This window comes from Cyanistes caeruleus, chromosome 1 (genome assembly GCF_971803275.1).
Source record: "Cyanistes caeruleus chromosome 1, bCyaCae1.hap1.1, whole genome shotgun sequence".
Lineage (NCBI taxonomy): Eukaryota > Metazoa > Chordata > Aves > Passeriformes > Paridae > Cyanistes > Cyanistes caeruleus.
Window position 1 is genome coordinate 103,267,957 of NC_141701.1, and position 21,850 is coordinate 103,289,806.

General features: G+C 37.3%; 1 protein-coding gene across 1 annotated transcript in view; it reads left to right on the forward strand.

Moving 5' to 3' along the window:
• Nucleotides 1-21,850, forward strand: part of CUL1 (cullin 1) — a 54,041-nt gene that overhangs the window by 960 nt on the left and 31,231 nt on the right. The window contains exon 2 of the mRNA XM_086845707.1: nt 15,779-16,071. Coding sequence (XP_086701833.1) covers nt 15,932-16,071 — 140 coding nt within the window. The 5' untranslated portion in view covers nt 15,779-15,931. The remainder of the gene's footprint in view (nt 1-15,778; nt 16,072-21,850) is intronic.

Sequence of the window (21,850 nt, forward strand, 5' to 3'; positions counted from 1 at the left end):
CTGTCCTTTTTCTGTGCTGCTTCCTTTCACCCTATTGTATCCCAGAAATCCTCATAACCCTAGTGATACTCAGATCTGTCTAGGAGCTTTTCGGTTGTACCTAGAGAAATTCCCTAGTGCTCCCAGTACCATTGTGGCTGGGGGATATTTGCCACCGTTCATCTTTGTCACCTTCTCTAGGTTGCTCTTGCTCTCAAGGACTGTGCACCGGGCTTCCCCTTGTTGCCACCTACTGTTGTGGCCTTACCAGAGAAGGTGCCCCCTGTAACCTTTTGTTTGTCTGTGTATTTATTGTCTCTATCCAGGTGACTAGTCCTGCATTTTTTGTTGTTTCAAATAACCAGCTCATTTGTTTCCCAGTAACTTTGCCACTGCAAGCTGTGTCTTGATTGGGATCCTTTCCCCATCCTTCTTGTTTCCTCTTGAAGTTATATTCCAGTACCATCATTATCCCTCTGTTACCTTTCCCCTTTCTGTTCTCTTTTTCCCAGTAACCATTTCCTTCTTCATGTTTTTTTGCTCTTCTGATCTTACTTTCCTGTCATTAAAATCTTCCTTGTGATCTCACCTAATACTCTTTTCTTTCCATATACTCCTTTCCTTTGCAGATTCATATGCTATCTCCCCCACTTTGTATTTAAATCCTCTAGCTATGCCTTTGAGGAGAGAACCTAGGGTAAAATTCCTGTCTGAATACTTGTGTTCTGGTTTCAGCTGGGGTGGAGCTAAGCACTGAAAAGGCAGAGATGACTTACTTGTTTTACTTTGTTTTGTTTTGCTTTTTTACTGACTTCCTCAGCAACCTTTCCCTTGGCATATATGTGCATATATAATCACATACCTCAGCCCTGATACAGACACATGCCCTGATGCTACTCAGGGAGAAAAATCTCTGTACTGGGAATCCTTTTGGCAGGACTGGGAGGAATAGTCCACAGGGGCCAGAAATACCTGGTGGCTACATAGATTGAATTAGGCCAAATAATGTTTGTAATACCATATTGTGAATTGGTAGTCAATTGATATGGAGTGTATTTGGGATGTCTGCTCATTGTGAAGCAGTAAAATACTATACAGGTACCACTGTATGTAACTTTTACTCACAATGAGCTGCTGTAATGTTGTGTGTTGATGGTTAGGTGTCCATGTGGCATTGACACTTTGTGTCTCTGATGGTGACTTGACCAGAAAGAAGTCTTCTCCATCTGCTCTGTAGCTTCTTGTTTTTAGTATTTGTTTTCCAACTTCTTATTTTGTGCCTGTCTTAGTTGCTTTGGTTTTAAGATTGGTTGCATTTCACGGTCACCTCATGACCACATATTTGAGGTGCCGTTTAAACACTGGATACACTTGGCCCATGGTGGCATGGTGAACACATTTGATCTCAGGGGTAATTTGTACACCTAACTCTAGAATCTCGGTTCAGTGCCTTATGTTAACAATGTCTCTGGAGGAAGCTTTCCATTGCTGATCCAGGTATCATGTAGAAAACAGTTTTAGTTTGGGCACCTGAATTAGGCAAATGCGTTCTGCTCTTTGACTGACAAAATAGTGTGGTGGTTTAGTGAAATGATTATTCTTCCACATTACTCCTTTGTATGTTGGTTTGAACTGGCCTTAAAACTTGGGCCTTCTACACGAACTGTTGGCATGAGAAAATCACATTGCTTTAATTTAAATAACCTAAATTAATTTAGGCTAAATGGATGCACATCCTTATTTGGGTACTGATTTGGGGGGGTGCCTCTTTTTTTCGTTTAACTTATTTGTAGTCTTGGTGCAAGCTCTTGGATTTTAGATGTATTATTGTGAAAACAATACTGAGCCCTTAGAGAAAGTTCTCAGATACTCAGCTTAAAAAGCATTATCCTACAACTTAAATGTTAAGATCACGGAATACTGCTTTTCATCTGTCATATTTCTTAAATAGTGCCTAGTTTTGTGTAGTTACAATTATTTCAGTAGGGCCTGACTTAATGATGAGTCATATCCCAGGTGCCTGTGGTTGCATGAATTGGGAATACCTGGAATCTTCTCTCTTGCCACTGAAGTCTGGTTTTTATTTTTTTTTTAATTACTCAAAAACCCCACAAAACTCTAGTGAATGAAAGAGACGTTCCACTTGCACTTACACTACTCTCAACATAAAAAATTTGTGTTATGAGCATGAAGTGAGGAATTTCCTAGTGAGAGGTCAGTGTTACCAACTCCGCTGTTGTACTTCCCATGCTGTCCAACAGGGTCTGTCTCTGTGCATCAGAAAGAAAACAGGGCAGATGTCTCACTTGGATGGGATATCAGGAGGATGTGCACAGGCAGTTATAGCAGCCTGCAGATTGATGCAGTCTTCCTGCTGCACAGACCTGGAAGGAAGAAGAATATGGAAAACTTAGCCTTGGAAATTCTGCATATGCTTTAGGAATGCATGATCTCATTTTAAACAGAATACTTAGGTGCTAGCATGTTTTATAGGTAAGAGTACATTAATAGAAAAATTCTAGTTAACTATCTTTCAAGCTTATCTCCGTGTAAAGAAGTGGTTGTTGGAACCAACATTCAGGGGTCTGGTTACATATTATGATCTATACAGCAAGCAAACTTAAACTATTTTTTTTCCTGGTTTGTTATGGAGACCACTGAGTTTCTCTTGCTTGATAAAGCAGAATTTTCAGTAAGAAAGTAAAATGATTGGAAAATTATAAAGACATGTTGAGCTTGTCTACATGAGTAACTTACTGTTGTATTGTAAGAATTGTAGATTTTTCAATAGAAGAACAAAACAGATTGACTGTTCATGTTTCTACAGCGCTGCAGTCCAAACCTGTTACAGACATGACTAAATGACTTGGTAATAAAATTGCTCTGAGCTGATGTGCCCTGCTGTAGTGCTGTAACTTGTAGCCTTTAATGTAACCACACATTTAAACACTCCTTGCATTATCCCAGCTTCTGGAAAGAGCACTGCTTTAGGAAATCATCTGTGTCCCAGTGGATAGTTCTGTCAGTTTTCTCGTTACCCACAGAACCTCCGATGTCACAAGAGAGAACCTCTCCTGTTGCTGCCTTACCTCTTCTTATAAATGATACAAGTCAAAATCAAATACTTTTTTTTTTTTTTTACTAAACTAAACATTGATTACATTCCAGTTTATTTAATGCAGTGTTTTTCAAGTCTTTCTTTATCTGTGAGCCTTAGTAAGATGAATGAAGGCTACTGTGAAAATAGGAAAATAGTAATTTCATTTTGCACTTCAGGGAATGCGTATAGAGTCATGTAAATTTTTGCCAGAGGTGTCTCTTTCTCTCCAAAACTGCACTACTTTCTTTGCCAGTTGTATCCTGAGCTTGTAAAAAGAAGCAGGTGATTCTCACCCTCTGTTCTGCTCTCTGGTGAACCAGGAGCACTGCATCCAACACTGTGGCACCCAGCACAAGAAAGACATACATCTATTGGAACAGATCCAGGGGAGAGCCGCAAAAGTGATCAGTGATGGAACACCTCTCCTGTAGCTGAGAGAGTTGGGGTTGTTCAGCCTGCAGAAGAGAAGGTTCCAGGGTGACCTTATTGAGGTTTTCATTCACTGTATAAAGGGGGATTTCAAGGAAGATGGAGAGAGACTTTACGAAGGCCTGTAGTGACAGGACAAAGGACATAAATTTTAAAGGGAAGGAGGGTAGATTTAGATAGGTTATAAGGAAGGAATTCTTTAATGTGGTAGGTCATGAGGCATTGGAACAGAGAGCCAGAGAAGTTGTGTATGCCTCATTTCTGGCAATGTTCAAGGCTAGGTTGGATGTGGCTTTGAGCATCCTGATCTAGTGCCAGATGTTTGTCTGTGGCAGAGGGGTGGTTACTTAGGTGATGTTTAAAGATGCCTTTCAACCCCAACTGTTGTATGGTTTTTGAATAAACAGTGTAACTTCAATGCTATGTTCTTCCAAAATCTCAGGAAAAAAACTTTTATTATCTCCTTTTCTTCTCTTTTGGAATGTTCTGGTTTTGGAGTCAAAAGGTTCCCTGCTTTAGTTTTGTCTAGTGGATACAAGGCATTGCTTAACAGCAGGACTAAGAGTAAAGGATTAAGAAAATATATTTTCTCTGACATCTTTATAGTTATGCGCTAGATTTGAATACCAATTCAATACCATTGACTTCTGCTTTTCTTTAAATTAGAAGTACCTAAAGGTGATATGAAATTCTTGTCTTTGGATTTCATTAGATTTGCTCTAGTTTATGTTGCTGTATGTCTCAAGCTTGGTGTTAATGTGCAGAAGAAATGGATTTTCATGTAAGAGGGTGAGGATCATGATGATGGGAAGTTTCTGCAGTGCAGGGAGCTTCTCACTCTGCTCTGGTAATGTATTTATCTTTTGAAGATATGCACATGCTTCTCCTATTTTATTGGGGATGAGTGGCTTTGCTACTGAGACCCAGATGTATTTGATTCATTAATATACAAAGTAGACAAAGGTGAAGTTTTTAAATTTGAAGCAGGGACCTACAAAAATTTGGGTAATTAGTAAGGCAATTTCAGCCATAACTGAACTCAGAAACTTCTTGTACTTTTAGTATGTATTTGATGTAACTTGGCTTTTTGTTGCTTTGTGTTTCAGGTTGGACAATATCTTAATGGGAATTAGAGTTCAGAACTAAGGCTGGTGGTGTGACCTTAGTTCACCGTGTTTTGCTCTGTAATTTAAACTTAATTGCATATGTAAATTTGCAAGTCTCACTGGCAGTGGAGACTGTCACTTGGAAATTTTTCTGAAGTTTAAAGGACTGAATTAGGGGAAAAAAAGAGTATTTTAGGAAATAGTTCTTTGTTTGTTAGCTGTTAGTCTTTTCATGGTAATAATTTCATGGACAAATGCTCTGCTTGCTTCTGGGTACCCAAAGGATAAACTTTTCTTCTTAAAAAAATGGACTGTTCTCTTACAATTTTTTTTTCTGAGATAATTTTGAAAAAGTTTTGGTATTTCTGAAAGTGTGCTTATGCTAGGATGCCATCACTGATAGGAGTTGTATAAAATCAAAGTTTATATTCTTAAGTAGTTAAATTGATTTTGTTAGATTCTAATGGACGCTTAGCTTTAAAACTTAATGATGCAAGCTTAATCAACAAGAAGGAGAATTTAAATGTGGGTGTTAGAGATGTGTGGCAATTTTAACTTTTACAAAATTAAGTTAAATTGTTTCACTTCTATACCAAGGGTGCCTGCTGCAGTCATTAGGGATCAAAACTGATTAAAAACTTGCTGAAGATGATACTGAATTTAAGCAGAACTAACTTTTTGTGAGGTATAAATATTTGCTGTAAGTTAAGGCTGCTAGAATTCAGACTCCGTAGTTGAACCAGAAAAATTGCATATGAATCCCTTTCTAGAATTTAATGAGAAAGTTCTCATTCTTTTTTGGGCTGATTGTATTTAGGCATCTAGAATAAAATATGAGAGTTCTACTGTTCATTACCAACAGTGTTTGCAGCATTACACCACAGTAGGAGTCAAGATCACTAGCATGTATTCCTGTACTTAATGTAGAGACGATTTAAAAGGAAAAGAAGAAAATAGAGGGAGCGGCTTTCACAGGTTGTGATTTTGTCACATGCAGGAAATGAATGCAAGTAATTGCAACAGTCCTTGATTTATCCATTATTTGTCACTTCAGAGTGAAACATTAGTATGAAGGTGAATATGGGAGGAAGCTCTTCAGTATTTAAGCTTCTGTGCTTCTGTGGTACAGTGGAATGTCTGAAAATACCAGACTGTTTGCAAGATTAGTCGGTGTGACTATCATCTTTATATATAAATTGAAGTGGCAAACTGGATTGCCTTGACCAACTAAGCTCTTCCACGAGTAACAAGAGGGAAGAGGTTGTAAAATTAGCAAGCTGTTGGGAAGAGGTTCCAGCCAGAATTGGTTTTCACTTTTTAGCAACATGTTAATGGTTTTAAAGTTATTGGTAAGAACTGCTGCCTTCCAAGAGCATGGAAAAACTGTTGAAAAATGATTGCAGGTGAAAATTCCTGTTTGTGTCTTTAACGGGGCAGTATGGAAGTGTGTGTTGTGATACATTGAGTACTGTTAAAATGTTGGGGGATTTGTGTTAGGGTTCAGAGGCTTACCCTGGATGTTCTGGTGGAGGTCATGCTGTGTGAAGCAAACTGTAAGACAACACTAATGTTTTCTTGTTGAAGATCAGTAGGATTATGATGTTTTAGCTTATTAAGTTGGATTTAGTTGAAGTTTTGATGTCTGGTAAGATCTTTTGGGAAAACAGTTATGTGTAAGAATTGTCCTTGCAGGATCATTAATGTCTCTAAACTGGCCCAAGGTATTTCAGAGTTTCCAGCCCTGTGTGTTTGTTCTTTCTGAATTGTATTGGATTTAACTCCCTGCTGCTGTTGGTTTTTTCTTTTTCCCTTTTTTTTTTCCTTCTTTTCCCTTTCTAAGAAAACAGGTCTATTACTCTGTCTTTTGCTTGGCGTACTGGTTATCTAGCAGTTTTCATGGTTTGTCCTCATTTTCCTTTTCTGCTTCTTTCTGACTGATTCAAGAAGTGCATCTTCATGTGCATTGTCCTTCATTATCTATGTTTATTTGGGTTTCATTTGGCTTTGTTTAGTCTTGCTTTCTTGTTTGTTTTGATTTTTGTTTGGGTTTATTATGCAGGTTGTATCGTATATATGATTTAAGCCAGAGAGAATGTGGGAATACTCAAGGCTCTTTATCTTACTGTGGTGGTTTGACCATGTCTGGATGCCAGGTATCCACCAAAGCACTTCTATCACTCCCCTCAAGTAGACAGGAGAGGAAAAAAAACGATGAGAGGCTCATGAGTTGAGACAAGGACAGGGACAGATCCCTCATTGATTACTATCATGGGCAAAACAGATTGGACTTGGGCAAATTAACTGAATTTATTATTAATCAAAATCAGAGCAGGTTAATGAAAAGTAAAATATTGAAAACACCTTCCCCCCACCTCTCCCACCTTCTTGGCTCTCCACCCTGCCCACCAGCAGCACAGGGAGACAGGGTCTGAGGTACAGTGAGTTCACCACAAGCTGTTTCTACCACTGCTTGGGGAGAAGAGTCCTTCCCCTGCTCTGATATGGGATCTTCCCACTGGAGACAGTTCTCCATAAACTTATCTTGCATCAGTCCTTCCCATGGGCTACAGCTCTTCATGGACTGCTTCGATGTGGGTCTCTTTCCACAGGGTGCAGTCCTTCAGGTGCATCCTGGTCCAGCGTGGGTTTCCTCACAGGGTCGTAAGTCCTGCCAGGAAACCTGCTCCAGCATAGGCTCCTCTCTCCATGGGTCTGCAGGTTCCTGCCAGGAACCTGTTCAATGATTCCCATGGGCTCACAGCCTCCTTTCAGGCATCTATCTGCCCTGACAAGGGTCTCCTCCTTGGGCTGCAGGTGGAAATTTGCACCCCTGTGGACTTCCATGGTCTGCGAGTGGGTCTCTGCATCCCTGTGGTCCTCCATGGGGTGCAGGGACACAGCTGTTTCACCATGGTCTTCACACAGGCTGCAGGGGAATCTCCACTCCAGTGCCTCGTCCTCCACTGACCTTGATGCCTGTAGAGTTTCTCTCGCGTATTCTCATTCCTCTCTTCTCTGAGTGCAATTACATCTGTGCAATAATTTTATTTTCCTTCTTAAATATGTGCTCACAGAGATGTTACTGCCCTCTCTGCTTGGCATAGGCTTGGCCAGTGGCAGATCCATCCTGGAGCCGGCTGGCACTGGCTATCTTGGACTTGGGGGAAGCTACAGCCAGCTTCTTACAGAACTCCCTACCAGTACCAAAAACTGGTCACACAAACCCACTACGCTTTAGTAAAAAGTGTTTAAAAAAGTTTTGTAAAAAGTTTTGTAAAACTTTCTTCCTTCTATTGCACCCATATCTTGACTTGATTCTCTTTCTTTGTTTCCTAATCTGCAGCATTCCTTTTTCCAAGGTGTAAAGCCTGAGCATAATCAGTGTTTGAAGATGCTGTGAAGCACATTAACTGCAGGCTCAGTTAAAAAATACTGTAGGGTCTGCATCATGTTTTTGACACAGGAATATGCAAGACCTTAGGTTGAAAAGGACATTTCAGTTTAGGAGAAATCCACACACTTTGTGCAGAAGAATTACTTCATCAACAGCAAAGTGAACTCTCTCTGAAGATGGCCAAGCAAAGCTGAGAAGTTTTACCTAAGTAGTACTCAAGGATGTAGTCCCGTGCACTGTTTTCCAAATTGATGTTGATGCAGCAAAACAACCATGAAACTTACTGTAGGAGGGGTTCTAAATATTGACCAGTGTTTACTTTGGCTGGAATTGCAAAAGGGAAAGTTTGCTTGTGTAGAATACAACAGCAAACTTTGTTGAATGTAGATCTTGCCTTTGTTTATGAGGCAACATATATATATGTTGGGGTTTGGTGTGGGTTATTTGGGGTTTTTTGTATTAGCTATGGCATTATTGTAGGGAGATACCTTTCAAAAGCTACTGGAGTTGTTTGTTCAAGGAAGACAAAGTAAAGCTGAAAGGAAGAAATAAAGAAAATGTTAAAGAACTGGTAAAAAATAGGCAAAGGGAAGGGAAGAAGTGGCACACTCCAAGTTTCTTGGTTTTCTTCTGAGGAATATTGATATTTTAGAAAAATCCTTATATTCAGGCATACAGATAAACCACATCAGTTAAAAAGGCTTTTAGTGAACACAATCATGTATAATTTAAGTAAGAAAAGTGTGAAAACTGCAATTCCAAGTTACTTCCATGTATTGTGTTTAAATTCAAACATAAATGTGAATTTTAGAGTCTTTCTAACTGTGAAGAACATGTCCAGGCTTTTTTTTATTTTTTTCAGCTGGCAACTGTACCATTGGCACATGAAGTAAAGTAGGAGTGTATTAATTACAGTGCTTTAGATATCATTGATCAGAGCTGTAAAACACGGAGGAGGGGGTGTGGGGAGAACATTGAAGCCTAAATGAAGTCATCGTTAGGAAGATACAGTATTAACCACCCAAAATTTACACTGAATTTACACAACTTGGTCTTAAATTACTGCCAAATTACACATACTCACTTCTGCTTTTTTCTTTTTTTTTTAAAAAAAAATCTGCACAGAATTTTTTACCACCCAAAGACAACTTTTGGAAGGGAGGAATGAATGCATAAATCTCTGCCTTTTCTCATAATGAGGTGAATTTAACTCCCTTGAAAATAAGATGAGCTAAAGCTTTTCACACTGCATGTAACTCAGTGTTTTATAATAATACAGAGGAACTGAACACTGTAAATTTTGTAATTTCTCTTAGAATACCTTTATTGAAAAGGGAGAAAAAATGTAGTATTTATCTTCTGGTACTGATTTCTGGAATAACCATTTTTTACAATAGTTGTGTAATTTTGCTGGGGCACAGTGAAAGTGTCTGCTATAGGCAGATTCTGTGGATGTCGATTAATTGAACATTTGTAGCATGTGAAGTGCTATGGAAATTATGCTTGTTCCTAATCTTGCTTTAAGGATTGTGTCATGTGAAATGCATAAACTGTCTCCCTAGCTTATAGCCTTTATATTTAGTAGCCTGAAATAATTCTGGACAGAAATGTGAGTGCTGTGTAATGTTGCATGCAGGACCATGGCTCAACTAAGCAATGTTTCAGTTTAGAGCTCATAATGCTAGCCTCAACTGAAGTCAAGTAAACAATAAATTAATTTGCAGGTATGTGGATATGAAAGGTGTCTTTGAAATCATAAATTGTGAGTGCAAGTGATTATAGGGACAAAATAGAAATATTTCTCTTGTCTCCTTCCATCAGACAAATATGTGCTGGAATGGAGATTGTATCCTTTAGGAGTCAAGAGGCATTTTTTTAACCTGGAAAAAATTTCAAAGAGATAACTTATAAATTATAAAGGCAAAGAAGTAAAAGGTGAAAACAAACAAATATTAAATCTCTCCCCACCTTATACTTAAATACTTATATAAGTATATGCATATATAAGTATACAAATATATACTTATGTCAGGCTCCCAGCACGTATATCTAATTAATGATGTAGATTGTATCTTACAGGCTAACTCCACAGCAGTAGAGGGAGGTACATTGTTCTTAGCTCTGTACTTAGTGTTTGCATGCCTTTTTCAAAAGGTGTTCAAGAAGAATCTTAAGCCTGGTTTGTAGGCTGGATCGTTGGCAGTATCCTTCCTATCTCTGAAGCTGTCCATGTTTGGTAAGAGAGGATATATGAATATTGAATTGACTACTTTGGTTGCAGGAGGGGTTTGGTTTATTTTTTGGTATGTTTTGTATCGAGCTTAATGCTGAAAAAATAGGTGTACCTTTGGACAGGTATTGCAAGGCAAAAACTTGCCAAATATTTTGATATGGTAATACCTAAGGCTCACTTCAACTATAGCCATTTTGAAATTTATGTCAGATAGAGTATAAACGAGCATGCTGTGTTTTAAGTTGTTTTTAAAATAGGAACAAGCACATGGCTTGTGCTAGGCCAAAGGTAATGCTTCTGATTCAGGTTTTTTAAAATACTCGCATGCTTGTGTCATAATGTTCAATCAGTATTGAATATCTTGGGTAACCTGAGTAGTTGCCTTGGCTCTGTGAAGAGTCTTAGAGGTAGTAGAACTGGTCAAGAACCTTATTCAGTGTTGCTGTTTGGTGAACACAAGAGCATCTGTTGAATTTCTGAACCAGACTTGCTGAATTACAGCATCAGGAGAGCAGAATGAAGTAAGTTAGAGGAGTTGGACTGGAAGAATGTGGGAAAAGGGAGTTTAACAAGAGGATTTTCATCCTGCATTTTTAAGAGAGTGACTGTACCAAATTTAGTAATTTTTCTTGACTTTTTAAGCCAAAGATTAAACTTTTGTTATGCTTTATTCTTTCAGCTCAGAGGGCTGATATTTTAGTGGCCATTAAAGTGAGCATGGTCACTGCACCAGTTTTTACAAAAGATACCAATCTGTAGCCACTGTCCAAATGAACTAGCACTGTACTCTTGTTACTGAAGAACCTGGATTCAGTTTTAGAAAACGGATTTGAGCCAGTGTACAGAGGTGAAATTCTGACTTTTAATACACATTCTTGTAAACTTTGGAAACTTAATAATGCTGAAGGTTTTTGAACTTATTTTTAGTGTCATTCATTCCACCATAGCTTATTAGTGAAACTTGGCTCTCTTCCCAAATGTGTTTGGGTTTAGTATGACTAAATCTGATCACTTAAACTCATGCTACTAGACATGGCAAGAATATTTTCCTCCTATTTAAAATTAGACAAGAGATAAAATAAGTCTAGAGGTTATACCTCTTTATTGCGTCTTTAAAACAGTGCTATCTTGGCTCTTGCATTAGCTGGGAAACCTTGCTCTGAACCTATAAGTTCTTACTGTGCAAGAAGCTTGACAAGTTCAAATTCCATCTGTAATTACTGAAGTAAACTATCTTGAAGTATGTAATTTAGAAATAAGGGGTTGTAAGAGAACAACAGGTGATGCACAGGCCTTGGAGCTGTAAAGCTGAAAGTTGTATTGTGTTAGGATGTAAAAATTAGGTATTTGCTCCAGCAGATAGCTTGGGATGCTGAAAATCCAGTGGGATTTATTATGTTTTTTAGATAAACACAGGGTTAACTTTCACATTTTCCTGGAGGCCTCTTCTGGTGTACACATCGTTTTCCAAAGATGTGTGAAATCTAAAAAAATACTCTTTATTATTAGATTATCAATAAAAACAAGCCCAGTGTTTTCTAATGCATATGAGGTTTATCTATATGATGTGTGTCTCCAAGTAATGAAAAAGAGAGAATACCATTTCTTCTAAGTCCTTCAAGGCTGTTTTAAAGTTTTGGCAGAAGTGTTACCTCCTTTTGTTTGGACTGGTTTAATTGCAGTACTTGAGTGCGGGGTTGAAAGATCGTCTGGCATTGAACACTATCATCCTGCTGCCTCAAACTGTGCATATATTGTCTGGAAACTACAGGGGTAATATTTCTCATGCAAATATAGCTGTTTCTGAATCTATAATGAAGTCTGGGTTCTCTGGTCCAAAGCTACAGAGTGGATGTTGCAACTCAGGCAGCTGGTTTTATCCTTGAAGCAGATCAGCAGCAAGTCGCATCTGTTTGGGTGAGAAAGCGCAGTGTTGGTCAGTTCAAGACCTGCCTGTGCAGAGTCCTGCCAAGAGCACTTTGCAAGGGAGAGATCTCACTGATTTAAGGGTCATGACTTAATGGTGAGGTTTTAATTCAGGCGGTTGCGCGCAGCCTCGGCACTGAGAAATCTGGCTTAGGAACTCTTTTTTCCCTCTTTTCAGCACTTGGGATGTTGGGTGAAGAAATGCGTTGTGACTGCTGTGGACTTGCTTTGACCTTCAAGAATTGTTTGCATAGGAAAGGGTTTTTTCTTTGTGTGTGAATCAGAATAATAGCACTTTTCACATGAAATAGAATTTCATATGTTTGTGTATAATAACAACTGTGCCAGGTAACAAAGCCTTGTGTTACCCCTGCTCTTTCTATAAATTCAATACCATAGTTTAGTTTAACCACTAAGTAAGAATAGATCTTTTCATAAATATGCTTTTGTAGTTAAAGTCATCTTACATATTGAAATTTTATTCTTGTTAAAGTAATATATTAATAACTACCTTTCTGTTTTTCTGCACATTAATAAATATGGAAAAAATTGATAGTAGCTTATAGAATTTCTCATCTATTGCTCTATTTTCTGATTGTTAACCAGTAATTAACTGGAAAAAGTAAATTGTTTGAGTCTAGGAAGTTAGTGAGATGGTACTGTCATTCTGTATTGATGTGTTTAATTGCAAAATTCAAATTGGAAGCCAACCAAAGGACAGTGAGGTAGTGTCAAAAGTGGATTTATGACTTAAAAAGAATATTTTTATGTAATGGACATAATGAGAAAATAAAAACCAAAATTAAGTTCTTTTTTTCATAGTGTTTTTTTTCTTAATACTGCATCCTGACTTAAATACAGAGGTTTACTGTAGGGGAAGGGGAAGGAAAATAAAGTGTGAATGAGGAACACCTGAAGTTGAAAAGATTCTGGGAAAAGGTGGTATTCATAGATGCACCAGGGTTCAAGCAAACTAGGAGATGTTTAATTAGAGAAGAGAGTTAAATATATCCATCATCATAGAGGGGGAAACTCAACATCTGCTGGTTATGCTTTCTGTTAGCTAGCAAGGGGTTGGCCTTTTGTTAGAAGCTCTTATACAGCAATGAAGTATTTTTACACAGCGTTTTTACACAAATGCACTCTAACCCCAGGCTGCTTGCTATTGGCAGATTAATAAGCGAGGGACAGTGAGTTAGTTCTTACACATACTTCAGTTGTCATGGGATTGCAGATTCAGAACCATGTCTTCTTTAGTAGCAGATTTAAGAAATCAAAGTGTTTCTGCTCTCTTGGATTGTAGACATTGAATTAATTTTCTTGCTTTTATTGCCGTGCTGACTTTGGATCACAATCTAAGACAGTGGGTGTGTAACAGGCACAGAGTATTTCCCACAGCAGAGGTGAATGGCCACTGGTGGACCTTTGTTCTTCCTAGCTTTTGTTGCTTAGTCCTGAAAGTCCATCATCAGTAGTGCTGCAACAGGTTCAATTTCCAGAAATTAAAGAAGTTAAATACAAGCAAGGTATGATCTTGATTGCACTTCAGCATTATGATGCACGATTGTCATGTGTCTTTAATAAGTAGTTTGCTGTAATTAGAGATACAGAAATGGCAGGGTTGAATTTTCAGCATGTGTTTTCTAAGATGTATTATCAATTGAATTCTTGCTTTTCCACTTAATCCTCTGAGTAACTGTTTCCCCTGTAAAAAGGAAAAGAAGCTACATAATCAGTTGTATGTCAGATTAAAATGAGACAGTACTTGTTGCTGAGACTCACATAATGAAAATACTGGTATTTTCACTTAGAGCTTGAGATTTAAATGCATGTGGGTGATGGGAAGCAAAAGACTGTGAGGAGAGGTTATTTCTGTATTACTGTACTAAGACAGTTGTTGACTGAAAAGAATGAAGAAATGTCTGTTTCTCAGCTGGTCTTTTTAGGGTCCAGAAGAAAAGGCAGAAGAGAACTTCAGATAATTGGGTGGAGCTCAGAGAGGGTATAACAGAATACTTAATCTTCAAAACTGTGAAGCCTGCAGTGGAACATAGAATGGCCTAGAAGTATGACTTAACAGTAGGTCCTGAAGGAATGTTTTTTATTTTCTGCTGCTCAGAGATCAAGAACAAATAATAGGATTTCCTTGGTCTCAGCCTGTACTATTCTCGAAATTACAGAAGGGTTCATATGAGCCTTGTATGACAGATTTATCATAAAGCTGTATTGTCTGTAGAAAACTAGAAAGCCATGTTGTTTCACTGTGGTTTGAGTACTCCAGTCAATGAGCTGTGGGGTGTAGAATGACAGAGTGGTTTGGGCTGTAAAGGATCATCTAGTGTAGTCTCTTTGTCTTGGGCAGGGACACCTTCCATTAGATGAGGTTGCTCAAAGCTCCTTTCAGCATGGCTTTAAACACTGCCTGCGTCAGGCACCCACAACTTCTCTGGGCAGCCTGTTCCAGTGTCTCACCACCATCCTCACACTAAAGAATTTTCTCCTTATATCCACTCTGAATCTTCCTCTTTTAATTTAAAACCATTGACCCTTCTGCTGTAAATTCAGCTGCTAGTAAAAAGTCTCCATCTTTCTTACAAGCTTCCTAAATGAATGGGAAGACTTCAGTTGGTCCTGACTTGGTACAACTCTCTTACTCATGGGCTAATTTTTTACATTGTCATTTTCTGATAGGTTCTTAATTTTATTGCTTTGGAGGATAAGGCATGTTAAAATTGCAAACATGTTTTTATAGACTTGTGTAAAAATGGATCTTCTCTGCCTGATGTTTTCAATGGGCCTTTCCAGGTGAGTATGTTCTTTCTCCATAATATCAGGAGGCTGATGAATTGGTAGCTATCTCTTCACTGTGTCGTGAACTTTGTGCACTTAAAACTCATGGGACTAGTGCATTTTCTTACTTTCTTATTGTTTCATTCACAATTCATTCAATATTTATCCTGTGTACTCCTATTAGTAGTTCTTTCTTCCCACCATTACTGACTGTATGTTCTCTTGCTGGTAAAACGACATTGAGAGAAGTGGTGTCCTACTTAGCAAAGAAATTAATGTAAGCTTATGCTTCCCAGATATAAGCATTCTCTGCTACCAAAATGCCTTAGCCTTTCAGGTAATCTGTAATAGAATCTCAAGTCTGGAAGAGTTATTGATAAGTGAAGAAAAAGTTACTTGTAGTATCTTCTGGTTAATCTTTGATACCCATAAGGGTGTTTATTAAACGATGAGCTACCACAGAACCCAGAGTTGATCAGAAGTACTGGACTTTCACTGTTGAATGGGAAGGAACTATTTACACTTGCTGGTAGGTAGTGTCTGCTGCTTGGAAAGCTTTTTGTCATTATGTTTTGTTGTTAGCATTAGGGTTTTGTTGTCAGCTGCGCTGATCTAAGTACCTACAGCCTTTGGGTAATTCTGGGTATTGTCTCATTTTGCAGTGAATTGCAAAACCAAGGAATTGGTATTTCACATCTTAATATGGATTTCTATCTGTGTAAATGACGGTATTTCAATGAAATATAAATAATAATAAATTTTGAATCTTTAGTGTGGATAAATTCGGACTGTCATATAATGTGTATGTTTTCCTGTTGCAGGTTATCTTCTTGGGAAGCATCACTTTTTAAGAGTGAAGAATATCTTGCTGAGTTGCTGCAACTGAGTTTAGAATGTTACTTGACTTGTGATTCTGATGGAGGAATAACAAGAGCTCAGGCTGCTGCACTGGAAGACTTTACGGGAAATACAAAATGTCATCGAATAGGAGTCAGAACCCGCATGGACTTAAACAGATTGGTCTTGACCAGATATGGGATGACCTAAGAGCTGGAATTCAACAGGTTTACACCAGACAAAGTATGGCGAAATCCAGATACATGGAACTCTACACGTATCCTAGCACCCATGATAGTTAGTGCTTTCACTGCTGGTAGATTAGAGATAGCTTTTTACTTTTTTTAGATACAAAATTGCTCCATAACTATTTCACTTAATGGTTTTTAAGAATGCATGGTTTTCTTCTGAAGATTGTCCTTTTCTATTTAATATTACTGGCAAATAGCAGGAACATTCTGTTGTCTGGAAAACTGGCTTCCATAATTATTAAGACTACCTCTGTATTTCAGGTTTGATTACTATTATCTTTAATAGAGCACATGTTTAAAGAGATTTTATTAATATGTCAAATTTTGAGTCCACAATGCACACAAAGAAAACAGAAATTCTTTTTTTTTCTGTTAGTCTGGCATTATGCTTCAGGTCTTACTGATAATCATGTCTACTTACCTGGAAATTTTTCAATTGTCGTTCTCTATGTAATACTTCACTCTTGACTAGATTGTGTAATTTTCCAATTCCATTCCAAGAATGTCTCCAGTGGATTTTGCTTTAATTCCTAGCTTGCATTGGAGAGCTATTTTCCAGCATCTCCCCATTCTGGGTGTTGTTAAAAGATGCTAGAAGGGGGTTCACCTCCTTGTAAAAGTGCGCTGAGGTACTGTTCGGAAGATTGTTGGAAACTTGTTTCCGTCTGGTAGTGTATAAGGATTTTTTAAAGCTAATTTGAAGGAGAAATGTGTCTCTTGTTGTATTTTAGCTTCAGTGATTGACTTTAAGACTTTATTTAGAAAGGAAATACTTTTTTATTTCGCCTGTAAGGTGGCATGTAAATGGATGGAATGATCTTTGTTTTACATCTCCTGTTCTGCCTTGACTCTTAAAACCTTGTATTGCTCAGTAAAGTCAGCACTGCTTAAGAAGGTAGTGGTCTACACACTTTGCTGTACATATGATAGAAATAATGACTGAATACCTCTCCTATCATTAAGCAGTTCTGCTGTTTTTCTCTATCACTATTTACAGTTGGGATTTTTTAATTAAGTTATTATTCTGAACTAATGTCTAGCTATTGCTGGCACTGATTTGGAATTGCAGCATATGAAATTTTAGTCCGTAGTAATTTTTTGGAAAAGACAGAGCTTTTATAAAAGAAAGAGGAGTTTGAAGGCTATAAGCCAGTCAATTCTGTAGTTTCCTGGTCTTTCTAAGGAGATATGAAAGTTTTTCTGTACATGTATCTTAGCATCAGCGTGTAATCTTTTCTATCTGTGCCTGCAGAATCCATGCTCCAGTGTATGGTGGGAGTACCTCTGAGCAGCCTGTTTCTAGGATACTTCTTTAATATTGATGGGAAGATGAAATAACATTTGTTTAGGGTCAGAACTTTTCCTAAGATTTAAAATCAGTGATTTCTTGCAGCACTAGGTACAACGTTGGTTTTGACGCAGTGAAACAAGTGTAAAAGTTGTCTGATAGAAATTTGACATGTAGTAGAACCTCTTGAGTTATTTCTACTGTGTGCCTCTTGTTCATGAGGTCTGTTAATCAGGGCAGCTGAAGACTAAGACTACTGATTATAATGGTAGTGGTAAAACACTCTCCTGATGTTCTCAAAGATGCTCAGAATGAAGCTGTAAACGGGTTATGCTGTCTGTTAGTCATTTCCTCCTTGCTTCAGCTTCAAGGAGCACTTGGTTCAAAAATAAGGACTGTTTTTGTTAATTTTGTAAGTGAATTAATTTAGAGGGTAATTTTGGTGGTCAACTTGGATTAATATAATAATGCAATAACTCAGAATATTTGCTACTGGTTAGGCTAAATATTTAATCAGCTATGAAGATAGCAATGCATTTTCCATCCTATACCAAGTACATGTGTTGAAAAGTTGTGCTTAAAAGATTATGCCCCTTCCAAAGCAGAAACTGTGACACATTTGCTCAGTCTTTGTGTACAGCAAGTCTTGTAGTGTGGTGGACTTTTATTTCAGGAAGCTTTGCTTATCAACCAGCTTAGTTTGGAAAGGGGTACAGCTTCAGATGACTTTCAGCTGCAGCTGTAATTGCTGTGAAGATCAGCCCCTACTTACAAGAATGTCTTGACAATTGACAGTTTAGTCTTTCCTCATTCTCTTTTGTCCTCTTGCTTTCTTTCCCCACCCACCCCCTTTTTTGTTTTCTTGTCAGGATATTGCTCATGAAATTGATTTCATTTCATCCCTCTAATTTTTAAGAGCAGAACCGTGCATACAACCAAACCTACCTTCAGTCCTATATCTGCTATCAATTTTTCAACCAAAATAGATTGGAAATGTAGAAGATTTTGTTGTGGCTTGGTCAAGTCCCTCTGGAAAAGAATTAGAATAGTTACGCAATTCAAGCATTCGGACTTCTCACACCTGCACTTGTTTCCTTCATTCAGAGGGTCTCTTTTTGTGAAGCACTAAATTCAGTCTGAGTACAGGCTGGAGCCTGTGCATAAGGTGTTTTTTTCCCCCCTTTATTTCAATGGCAGCAGAAACAAGTTGAATATCCCAGGAGTTTTCTAGATCTGAGAATACTGAAGAGGTGAATGAAAAATTTTGTTTCTGAATGGTGGTTACCAAGTTCCTCATCTATACTTCTTGTAATTTAGATTTATTTGTGCTTTTAATTGCTAGGTACCTTTTATTGTGAAATCATCTGATCATGTATTTCCTTCTTGTGTGGTTTGTTGTTTTAGTGTTTCCTTCATTTCCCCCACATGTGAGATTTTTGAAAATGAAATCTAGATTATTTTTCTGTTCCTTACCCAGATAGTATGTAATTTCTAGTACTGAAGAGCCTAGTTATTCCTACAACAGTAACTAATATCCTCTGACAACCAGTATTACAAGCTAGTTCAGAATTATATGCCTAGCATTGACTTTATGCCAAAAAGAGAAATAGTCAATAAAATTAACTAGATTTCTAGGAACAATAGACCTAACGGCAGTACTGATATTGTGAGGGAAGGGCCTGTTCACCCTGTTTTCCATTTAGTGATTATTGGTTTGGAGGCTGTGATCCACAGGATTCTTGTAAAAGTCAGTGTTAGTGGTATATGTATACAGAACATCTCCTGGTGGCATTTAGTCTGTTTGGAGGAAACTTCAATTAGTCTGTCCAAGAAAGAACTGTATTTTTGTGTAACAAGCTTGGAGTTTCTGTTTTGAATTGTTGGTTGAAAACCTATTATTTGATTTATTAGAATTATTCTTACTCAACTTATTTATATTGCTGTAGGCCACTTGTCTTTATAGCCACCTCTTCTTAACTCCATTTGGCAGTGATAAAATATTCATACATCTTGTGCTGTTTTCTTCTCTTTTGGCAGAAATTCATGTCCATTTTTTACAGTAATTGTATGGTGAGTCTGCGATTTATTTTCCTCAGACCTCATGGTATGAGAGGATGAATTGGAGTTTACTCAACATTTGTATTGAAACTCAATGGAGAGAAGGAAAGGATTTTGTTACTTTTCTTGTTTTATGTATCTTAAAAGATTCTCAGGCCAAGCACTAAAATGTCAGAAAACTTTACTGCACTGTATCAAAGTAGTGTAATTTTTCACAGTGACTTAGACAAAGAGCTGAGTAACTTTCCTAAAATACTTTTTTCATTGTAGCACTTATCAACAGTTTTCAGATAGCACTGGTGAATGGAAAGATTAGTGGTGTACTTCTCTGTTGTACGTGTGCCCTGTTCATTTGAAATGCAAAAATTTTGACATAAACTCATGCTTTCACTGCCCTGATTTACAAAACATAAACTGAGAAGCATTTTTAGGGATTATTTTAAACGATGTAGTTAATTTATGTCCATACAGAACAGATTGATGTTTTTGTCCAAGTTTAATATTTAAAGAAAAATTGAGAAAAATAAGATGAGGTTGAAGATTCCAATTGCTATTAATTTGTAACAAATATCTGCCTGAGGATATCTAAAAATGTTTTCATTGATAAGAAGAGTTTATAATACTGTGGAAGGTATGTGGTTGTTTAACTAAGATATAAATTGCAATGTCCAGATTGTAGTGTTCAGGTTGGCTTTCAAAGTCTTTCAAATGTTATATATATAAAAATTACACAGTTGATTTCAACAGGTTCCTAGAATACATTTGAGTAGTTGATTGGCATCATTATCGTGGCATATGGGGAAATTTGAAGAAAGTGACTGAATTTATTATGACTTAAAATTTGCTGAAGTTTTACTCCAGTAAATTGGATCTTAAAATGTGTTTCTTATTTTATTCCAGTATTAGCCATCATTAGGAAATATTTTCAAAATAATTGCTTGAAGTTTGTCAAATATAGGTAATAGCTAGGCTGTTCTGTCTCACATTTCATTATTTTATGAAAAAGCCTTGCTATTGTGATTCAGTCTTGTTCACTTATTTTAACAAAGTGGTAGATATTGAATATCCATTGGATCAAATATAAGTAATTGTTTATCAGAAAAGGTTACTGTAGTAATTTTATAAAATGGGATTTTTATTTCTTTTCCTCACATGTTAGCAAGTGATATTGGAAAATACTGTGTTGAACATGAAATAATTAAGTGTAGTATGCTAACACTTCAAAAATACCAGATGATTCAGGATAATCTGTCTGTAAAATAGGAAGTATAAATATATTTAACTTTTTTTTTTTTTTTTGTCTCCTTTGAGTAGATTCAGCACCAGTAGTATATGTTGACCAGGCAAAACCATGAAGCCCTTTTCCTGGCATCTGTTTGCCAAGGTCTTTTGTAGTTGCTTCTACTGCAATCTTTTTCCTTGTTGAATTCCTGTATTTTTGTAGGATTTTAGATCAGCAGATGCATATTAAAACTGTGAAAATATTTTATTTTCTAATCACATGAATCTGTTGTTACCAGGCAGCACGGTATGTTCTTGTTTTTTTCTTTCTGAACAGATTATTATGCTCTTTCTAAGCAGAAAAGATACTGAGGTGTTAGAGGATGCACTTTTTATTCACATCTCAGACACTGTTCCACTTTCTCTTAAGATTCTGTCACTCCAAGCCATCCTTTCACTTCAATGTCAAGTTGTTTAAGGTCGCTTTGGATACATCAAGACAGCCTCTTCTGTCTGCTAGTGTTAGTCCTGCATATATTCAATATCCTATTTCATAGGACTTCTCATGTTCCAGTTAGTGCTTGTGTGAAACATGAAGATAGAACTAAATGTATTTGTTGACATGTTTGAAGGGTACATAATACATTTTTTTCTTGTGTGGAAAGGTACATGTAATTGTATGCATTTGTGTATATTTACAAAGATTACATCTTCAGCTTGAAAGAAGGGCAGAATATGTTTATATTTGTGCACTCATTCCCTTTCTTTATGCACTCTTCCACAATGATTGCTTGCTGTTCTACTTGCTTTTTATAGTAACCAGTAATGTTCTGTTCAGAACCAAATTCTGTCAATGCAGAGAAAGAAATTTCAAAGCAACCTCAGTAATGGAGTTTCTTAGACTCACTGGCATAAAGACTGTACACTTTGTTTATACATTTGGCTTTGAAATTTTGTGTTTTCCTTGTAAAGCAATGCTTTTCTTGAGTTTATGCCGTGGAGAGGGAAACAAGAAGTTATCTATTAGCCTTCAGATGGCTTTTGCTGAAAGTGTGTCTGACCTCAGACTTGTAGAAACGTGTTTGAGCTGAGTTATGACTGGATTTTCATAGCAGCTGCATGGCTGATGTTGTAATAGCTCCTCAGTCTCTTGCCTCGGTCCTTCCCTGACTAAAATGGTTTGTCTCAAATGGAGTAATTTAGCATAGCAGTTGTAGCAAACCTAAAGACATAAATGT